The 10,002-nt window shown below is 45.1% G+C and overlaps 1 protein-coding gene across 1 annotated transcript in view; it reads right to left on the reverse strand.

Moving 5' to 3' along the window:
* LOC121303945 (Down syndrome cell adhesion molecule-like protein 1 homolog) overlaps window positions 1-8,735 on the reverse strand; it is a 151,542-nt gene extending 142,807 nt beyond the window's left edge. Inside the window, exon 1 of the mRNA XM_041234845.1 lies at window positions 8,550-8,735. Coding sequence (XP_041090779.1) covers window positions 8,550-8,592 — 43 coding nt within the window. The 5' untranslated portion in view covers window positions 8,593-8,735. The remainder of the gene's footprint in view (window positions 1-8,549) is intronic.
* Window positions 8,736-10,002: the final 1,267 nt, after the last annotated feature.

The raw sequence follows: 10,002 nt of genomic DNA on the forward strand, positions 1-10,002 counted from the left end.
GATTACTGACCTGCTTACAGAATCCATAAACCACAGATAGCAAAGATTGTCATAATCATAATCCTCACAGCGGGGGTGAAGGGCAGGGGGCTGAGCCTCTCTGCGTGGTACTGAATGGCAGTTACTGTGTTCGACCACCGGGAGGCGCTGTGTGTTGAGTGCAATTCCTCTTGGAACCAAAAAGGGTCAAATGAAGAATGAAATGAACTTGTGAATTGGTTTTTATGGAAGCTTTCACAAACAGACAAGTGCAAGATGCATTTCCCTGTCAGAGCCAGTCCCAATGGGAAACAGCAAACACACCAGATCTGAGATACTCTGAGGGGCTGGCAGGTCCTTCCTCTCCATAGGACCGCAGGCGTGACTTCTTCATCTTCACGAGGGGCTGTCTCATAATAACTACAGTCCCTCCTTGCTAACACGTCGAGCCTGCACTGTCCTGTTGACAGTGCTATGGCGGGTGTTCCCAGCTATTTGTCCAGCTCTTTGAATCAGGAGAGCAGTGCAGCTCCTCTTGTAGAAAGACTGCAGGCGAGTCCAGATGCAATACTATTGACTGGGCTGCAGGTGAGTCTGGATGCAATACTATTGACTGGGCTGCAGGTGAGTCTGGATGCAATACTATTGACTGGGCTGCAGGTGAGTCTGGATGCAATACTATTGACCAGGCTGCAGGTGAGTCCAGATGCAATACTATTGACTGGGCTGCAGGCGAGTCCAGATGCAATACTATTGACTGGGCTGCAGGGAGTGCAGATGCAATACTATTGACTGGGCTGCAGGCGAGTGCAGATGCAATACTATTGACTGCAGGCGAGGATGCACTGGGCTGCAGGCGAGTCCAGATGCAATACTATTGACTGGGCTGCAGGTGAGTCCAGATGCAATACTATTGACTGGGCTGCAGGCGAGTGCAGATGCAATACTATTGACCAGGCTGCAGGTGAGTCCAGATGCAATACTATTGACCAGGCTGCAGGTGAGTCTGGATGCAATACTATTGACCGGGCTGCAGGTGAGTCTGGATGCAATACTATTGACTGTGCTGCAGGTGAGTGCAGATGCAATACTATTGACTGGGCTGCAGGTGAGTCTGGATGCAATACTATTGACTGGGCTGCAGGTGAGTCTGGATGCAATACTATTGACTGGGCTGCAGGTGAGTCCGGATGCAATACTATTGACTGGGCTGCAGGTGAGTCTGGATGCAATACTATTGACCAGGCTGCAGGCGAGTCCAGATGCAATACTATTGACTGGGCTGCAGGTGAGTCTGGATGCAATACTATTGACTGGGCTGCAGGTGAGTCTGGATGCAATACTATTGACCAGGCTGCAGGTGAGTCTGGATGCAATACTATTGACCAGGCTGCAGGCGAGTGCAGATGCAATACTATTGACTGGGCTGCAGGCGAGTGCAGATGCAATACTATTGAATGTCTTCCTCCTCTCTGATTTTTCTTTTCTTGCATGCTCAGTAAAAATAATTACGCGTTTGTCTTGTGTGCATTGTGGAGAAGTCTTGCCTTGCCTTGTCTTGCCTGGCTTGCCTCTGGGGTGTCAGGACTGATGCCAGCCCCCTGCCTGTTCCATCTGCTCAAGGGAGGACTGGACTGCAGCACTGACAGGGTCTGCTCCCTGGAATTAATCTCACAGATCTAGAGGTAAACGACTCCCTCACCCAGAATCCAGGTTAGAAACACAAAGTGCTTCACCCCTGTCTCTAGAAACACAAAATCACACACTCTGAAAACCTGTCTGCTTCACTTATTATTGTCGTGCATTTTCAAATTTAAAATAATCTGTGCTTAATAATAATAATAATATAATTATAATTATTATTATTATAATAACAATTGACTGTTTTAATTTACCCAAACTGTATTTATTATTATTATTATTATTATTATTATTATTATTATTATTATTATTATTATTATTATTATTATTATTATCAGTAGTAGTAATAATAGTGCATTCACAATTGTATATTAATTATAACAGGCTGCATATTTTCTTTTTTGCTTGAGTAAAAAAATAAGCAGAGCCATGAAATATTTAAATAAATTGCTGCATATGGAGATCTTTGCGCAAAAATCTGAGTAGGGTTTTTTTTTTTTTTTTTTTTTTGGCCTTTAATAATTCTGTGTGATAATAAAATTTCAAACATAAGGCTGATTCGTGTTTCAGTAAATCGGTGCTGAATTTAAAACGAGCCCGACCCCGACCCCATACGATGACCCTCCTCTACCCAAGAGGTGAAGGACCCCGCCTCTTCACCCGGGCCGAGCCGGGCCAAGCCGGGCCAGGCCCGGGTGGGACAGACACGCCGGTTGGCTTTTAACAGGCGCTGCTGCCGACACTGTTCTGTGCCGGATTTTACGTTTCGACAAAAATAAAAGAAAATAAATAAAAAAAAAAACAAAAAAAAAAAAAAACAGAAAGGGTGGCCGTCCTTTCAGTCGGAAATAAGTGAAGTAATGAAGACAGAAAACCCTTTCGGGACTTTCAAGGGAGTCCAGCCTGCCAGCTGGAAATAAACCAGACAAAAGAGCCGAGGCCGTGCCCTGGACAGATTATAAACAAACCATTGCACACAACAACACAACACTGAGCCAAATATAAAACACACACACACACACACACACATATATATATATATATATATATATATATATATATATATATATATATATATATATATATATATATATATATATATATATATACACACAATAAAATAAACAATATTGAATACACGTGTCCGATACAAATCGATATGTTTATCGACGCAAAGGTGTAGTTTATACATTATATTAGAGTCATGGTTTTTCCTTTAATTTATTTTGCATTTCTGCTTTTTGTGCGGCTGGAAGACGAGGGCTTTTTAAATCTACACGGGCACCTTCTGGCAAGTGGGGGGGTCGATCCTCTCTAATTAGGCAGCTGGGGGAGGCAGGAGAATCTGAAATGAAAATGAACACAACGCGGCTTGTTCATATTCTGCACGGGAACTGGGGGGCTGGGAGACGGGGTGAGGACTGGATTACATGAAATTGATTTTCCATTAGCAACTTTGAAAAGGCATTAGGCGAATGACACGATCCGACACAAAAGAGACTGTAACCCGCTGTGAGATTCGTGTTAATGTGCTTTACAATGCGCCACGTTCCACCGGACAACCCCGCACAAAGACACAGTTAAAACAAGCAAATAAAGGGCGGAACGGTTTTAATAACGCCCCGTGTTAACATCCTCACAGTGCGCGCAAATACAGTGACTGCGCGGACGGGAGAGCAGCTCAATCGCTGTGTAATTCAGCCCGGCGTTAAAACCTCTTCTCGCTCGCAGTCAGCGCAGCGTGTGTGAAACAATTCCGGGGATGAGCAGGATAAAAGAAATAACATCCATCTAGCTAAATGCACCGAAAACATCTCAAACGACAGTCAAAACGTTATTCTGATATTGCATTTCAGATCACCTGCACCGTGTCACCTGGGTGTAGGCGGTGCATCTAATAATTCTTAGTCTCAAATCTCAAACGACAGTCAAAACGTTATTCTGATATTGCATTTCAGATCACCTGCACCGTGTCACCTGGGTGTAGGCGGTGCATCTAATAATATACATTAAGTTGACACTTGTTTATTGAAATTTCAGCGAATGTGTATTAGTTATGCACTTTAAAAAACACAAGAAAATAAATCAATATAAAAAGAGGCACTGTACAGAGAATGGGCTGTGTTTCACGAAAAACACCCGAACTGTCCCCGCTCCGAAGCCCAGTAGAAACATTGCTTTTGCTCGAGCGGTTGCAGTTCATGCAGTCCCGGTGCGAGCAGAGCAGCGCTGTGCTGTGTTGCCGGAGCGGGGTCACAGCTCAGCCCGGCCTCGCCGCGATCAGGAGTATCAGATCCGGCGACAAGCCTGGACTTGCCCATAGACAACCATTGAAACCTGTGCTCCAGTCATTAACGTATTTGAAATCCAAACCAAGGGCACACCAATATAAACAAGCGAATGGGTTATAACAAAAAAGAAACAGAACTAGACAGACAAAAAAAAGTGTTGTTAGCAGTGCTATATGGTTCAGTGTGAGGGGTATGCAGTGCTATATGGTTCAGTGTGAGGGGTGTGCAGTGCTATATGGTTCAGTGTGAGGGGTATGCAGTGCTATATGGTTCAGTGTGAGGGGTGTGCAGTGCTATATGGTTCAGTGTGAGGGGTATGCAGTGCTATATGGTTCAGTGTGAGGGGTATGCAGTGCTATATGGTTCAGTGTGAGGGGTATGCAGTGCTATATGGTTCAGTGTGAGGGGTATGCAGTGCTATATGGTTCAGTGTGAGGGGTATGCAGTGCTATATGGTTCAGTGTGAGGGGTATGCAGTGCTATATGGTTCAGTGTGAGGGGTATGCAGTGCTATATGGTTCAGTGTGAGGGGTATGCAGTGCTATATGGTTCAGTGTGAGGGGGGTATGCAGTGCTATATGGTTCAGTGTGAGGGGTATGCAGTGCTATATGGTTCAGTGTGAGGGGTATGCAGTGCTATATGGTTCAGTGTGAGGGGTATGCAGTGCTATATGGTTCAGTGTGAGGGGTATGCAGTGCTATATGGTTCAGTGTGAGGGGTATGCAGTGCTATATGGTTCAGTGTGAGGGGTATGCAGTGCTATATGGTTCAGTGTGAGGGGTATGCAGTGCTATATGGTTCAGTGTGAGGGGTATGCAGTGCTATATGGTTCAGTGTGAGGGGTATGCAGTGCTATATGGTTCAGTGTGAGGGGTGTGGTGTATGCAGTGCTATATGGTTCAGTGTGAGGGGTATGCAGTGCTATATGGTTCAGTGTGAGGGGTATGCAGTGCTATATGGTTCAGTGTGAGGGGTATGCAGTGCTATATGGTTCAGTGTGAGGGGTATGCAGTGCTATATGGTTCAGTGTGAGGGGTATGCAGTGCTATATGGTTCAGTGTGAGGGGTATGCAGTGCTATATGGTTCAGTGTGAGGGGTATGCAGTGCTATATGGTTCAGTGTGAGGGGTATGCAGTGCTATATGGTTCAGTGTGAGGGGTATGCAGTGCTATATGGTTCAGTGTGAGGGGTATGCAGTGCTATATGGTTCAGTGTGAGGGGTATGCAGTGCTATATGGTTCAGTGTGAGGGGTATGCAGTGCTATATGGTTCAGTGTGAGGGGTATGCAGTGCTATATGGTTCAGTGTGAGGGGTATGCAGTGCTATATGGTTCAGTGTGAGGGGTATGCAGTGCTATATGGTTCAGTGTGAGGGGTATGCAGTGCTATATGGTTCAGTGTGAGGGGTATGCAGTGCTATATGGTTCAGTGTGAGGGGTATGCAGTGCTATATGGTTCAGTGTGAGGGGTATGCAGTGCTATATGGTTCAGTGTGAGGGGTGTGCAGCTATATGGCTATATGCTATATGTTCAGTGTGAGGGGTATGCAGTGCTATATGGTTCAGTGTGAGGGGTATGCAGTGCTATATGGTTCAGTGTGAGGGGTATGCAGTGCTATATGGTTCAGTGTGAGGGGTATGCAGTGCTATATGGTTCAGTGTGAGGGGTGCAGTGCTATATGGTTCAGTGTGAGGGGTATGCAGTGCTATATGGTTCAGTGTGAGGGGTATGCAGTGCTATATGGTTCAGTGTGAGGGGTATGCAGTGCTATATGGTTCAGTGTGAGGGGTATGCAGTGCTATATGGTTCAGTGTGAGGGGTATGCAGTGCTATATGGTTCAGTGTGAGGGGTATGCAGTGCTATATGGTTCAGTGTGAGGGGTATGCAGTGCTATATGGTTCAGTGTGAGGGGTTCAGTGTGAGGGGTATGCAGTGCTATATGGTTCAGTGTGAGGGGTATGCAGTGCTATATGGTTCAGTGTGAGGGGTGTGCAGTGCTATATGGTTCAGTGTGAGGGGTATGCAGTGCTATATGGTTCAGTGTGAGGGGTATGCAGTGCTATATGGTTCAGTGTGAGGGGTATGCAGTGCTATATGGTTCAGTGTGAGGGGTGTGCAGTGCTATATGGTTCAGTGTGAGGGGTGTGCAGTGCTATATGGTTCAGTGTGAGGGGTATGCAGTGCTATATGGTTCAGTGTGAGGGGTATGCAGTGCTATATGGTTCAGTGTGAGGGTATGCAGTGCTATATGGTTCAGTGTGAGGGGTATGCAGTGCTATATGGTTCAGTGTGAGGGGTATGCAGTGCTATATGGTTCAGTGTGAGGGGTATGCAGTGCTATATGGTTCAGTGTGAGGGGTATGCAGTGCTATATGGTTCAGTGTGAGGGGTATGCAGTGCTATATGGTTCAGTGTGAGGGGTATGCAGTGCTATATGGTTCAGTGTGAGGGGTGTGCAGTGCTATATGGTTCAGTGTGAGGGGTATGCAGTGCTATATGGTTCAGTGTGAGGGGTGTGCAGTGCTATATGGTTCAGTGTGAGGGGTATGCAGTGCTATATGGTTCAGTGTGAGGGGTATGCAGTGCTATATGGTTCAGTGTGAGGGGTATGCAGTGCTATATGGTTCAGTGTGAGGGGTATGCAGTGCTATATGGTTCAGTGTGAGGGGTATGCAGTGCTATATGGTTCAGTGTGAGGGGTATGCAGTGCTATATGGTTCAGTGTGAGGGGTAGTGCAGTGCTATATGGTTCAGTGTGAGGGGTATGCTATATGGGGGTAGTGCAGTGCTATATGGTTCAGTGTGAGGGGTATGCAGTGCTATATGGTTCAGTGTGAGGGGTATGCAGTGCTATATGGTTCAGTGTGAGGGGTGTGCAGTGCTATATGGTTCAGTGTGAGGGGTATGCAGTGCTATATGGTTCAGTGTGAGGGGTATGCAGTGCTATATGGTTCAGTGTGAGGGGTGTGCAGTGCTATATGGTTCAGTGTGAGGGGTATGCAGTGCTATATGGTTCAGTGTCAGTGCTATATGGTTCAGTGTGAGGGGTATGCAGTGCTATATGGTTCAGTGTGAGGGGTATGCAGTGCTATATGGTTCAGTGTGAGGGGTATGCAGTGCTATATGGTTCAGTGTGAGGGGTATGCAGTGCTATATGGTTCAGTGTGAGGGGTGTGCAGTGCTATATGGTTCAGTGTGAGGGGTATGCAGTGCTATATGGTTCAGTGTGAGGGGTATGCAGTGCTATATGGTTCAGTGTGAGGGGTATGCAGTGCTATATGGTTCAGTGTGAGGGGTGTGCAGTGCTATATGGTTCAGTGCATGACAGATCCAGACGCACAGTACAAAGTTGTGGTGTTTCAGTAAACCAGGATCTGAGATCTTGAGAAAGGAAACAGATCTTACAAACCAAATACACACAGAAACACCCCACCCCCCCCCTTCCTACGCACCACCACTCTGTGTCAAAATAGCCAACATACTATAGAAGAGAAATATGCATGCAAACGCGAAATCCGACCCAACCACTGGCCCTGAAACTTGATAAACCCGATTATATCTCTCTTACCTTTCTTTTTATTCTCTGCCTGCAGTTTTATTAAAATAGCAACACTAGACTCCAATACAACTTCCTTGCAGGGTTTACAATGACCCCCCCCCATACAAAAAAATTCATTTGAATTAAAATATAAATAAACAAACACATAAATAATTAAATACATAACTAATATGCAAAACACATGAGCCAGCTTGCCCTGGATTGCTGTATGAAATTCAATCAGGGAAATTAATTATACAGCAGAATGAGAACAGATCCCTGCTGCAACAAACAGCTTTTATATAATAATAATAATAATAATAATAATAATAATAATAATAATAATAATAATAATAAATAATAATAATAATAATGAGAAAATGTAATAATACAAACGATGCAGATAATAAAACGCCGTGCATCAGTGAATCCTTAATGTTAAAATACAGGCTTGCGTTTCTGGATATGCGTTTTAAAATCAATTGTTTCATAACGAAGAATAAACTCTGTCGGAGGAGCAGGTCCTCAATTCTGCAACACAATAAAGTGTGCCACACTTTTGTAATCTTTGATTTCTTTCCTGTCCGGAGTGGGTGACGCTGGCCCGGTTGATTTTTGCCCTTTATTTGTGATTTTATTTAAGCACTTACTGTATTGCAGGGAGAGAGGAGGATGCAGAATTATCATGCCAAATAATCTACGCTCTGTAGCCACAGTATCATTTTGTGCATCTGCTTGACTCCTGCTTGACAACGAGATAGGAAAAACACTAGACTCGCTCATCTGAAAACGCTGGCAAACGACTTTCTTTAAAATAAAACCGTTCAGATGATAGCTGGCGGTAGCGGCATATGATTTCATCAAATACAATTTAAACTTGAGTTTGCTGGTAGGAATGAATGTGGTTTTTTTTTGTGTTTTTTTTTTTTTGCAATGCAAACCTGTGTGTTATCATCACATCAGCTGCAATGCTCTCATACCCTGTTATCTGATGTACGGGTACCCCTCTATTGCAACACGGCTCTTTCTCTCTTTTCTCAAAATCAAGCAAGTTTTTTTTTTTTTTTTGAGATATTTTAGTAGCAAGCTGCTCTTACCTTTTTGTAAAGAGTACAGCAGAAAAAAAGTTACCAGCCACATGCCATAAATAGCAGGTATATTTCCGTGGGATGTTGTGCAGACCCTGTGCAGTTCTGTAGTTGCGTGCTCCGCTGTCTCCTGGTGGTCCCTGCTTTATCTCCAGCGCTAGTCCCAAGCTCCCCGGCTCTGAGTTGGAGCGACCGACGAGCGCCGCCTCTGTCTCCTCCCAGCCGGGGCCCGTCATCGCGAAGGTGGGATGATCTGGAACACCTCGCCCCTCCTTCCCTCAGTGGCCACCACAAAAGCATCAGGGCACGGGGCGGGACAGGTAAACCTCCAGACCTGACACACGGGAGGTGTGCCGCCCACACTGTTAGTGCCTGTCTGGAGACGCCGCGGATCGTGCTGGACAGCGCAGCGGCAGCCGCTCGGAGCCCCAGAGAGAGTTGAACAGCTCACAGGTAGAGAGCAGTGCGCTCACTTGGAGCTCACCTGTGCAGCTGACTCACGGAAAGCGTGGACTGGATCACATATATATATATATATATATATATATATATATATATATATATATATATATATATATATATATATATATATATATTATATATATATATATATATATGACTTTTTAAATTGGCATCAACATGTGATGGACAAATATAACCCTCTTAACACATCCATCACATTCATTCATACATCATCATTCTTGCGCTCCGGGTGACGCTATTACTGCAGAAGGCGTTGATGGATCTTGCAAAGATATTGAAAAAAAAAAAACACACTATATTATAAATAAAATATTCACACAAGGCACGTAATTGTGAGTTACCGTGCACTGCATATCTATACCGCTGTGCACGTTAGACACGTCCTGTTTTATTATACACATTTCTGTATGTGCCATGTACGCGCGTCACGCAGAGTGCGTTTCTTTTGCGGGGTCTGGGATACTGGGTATGCAGAAGGCTATATCAGTCCAAATAAATGAGTAGGAAACGAAAGCCGGCATGAGCACGTGTTTCTCCGTGCTGGGCCGCGGCTGTAACGTTCTGGAGGCGCGCAATGTAAAACGCATCCTCGCATTGAATGTTATTTATATCGGTTACGCGGCGCACACGGAATTAAAGATCCACATGATTTCTTCCCCCGTTCAAAGGTGGAGCTGTCAGGGACGAATGAGCAGTCAAGTCATTTCACAATAGAGGGATCCCCAGGGGTCGTTACTCTGAAATTAACCGAAGACACGCTTTTTTGGGTGGGAAGAAATACAAAGAAAGACAGAAAGAAGGAATTATAGCAGAGAACAATTGAGCAGCGAGCTGATAACAACGGCTTTGAAGAGCTCTGTCTCTCGAGGAAAACAATCCCCGGGTTGATTGCATCCCAGAGTCGAGTTTACACGGGGGTTGGGGGTTGGGGGAGGCGCACTGACGAGTCAAACAGCGTTCAAAACGACCCGCACCAGCA

This window comes from Polyodon spathula, chromosome 36 (genome assembly GCF_017654505.1).
Source record: "Polyodon spathula isolate WHYD16114869_AA chromosome 36, ASM1765450v1, whole genome shotgun sequence".
Taxonomy (NCBI): Eukaryota; Metazoa; Chordata; class Actinopteri; order Acipenseriformes; family Polyodontidae; genus Polyodon; species Polyodon spathula.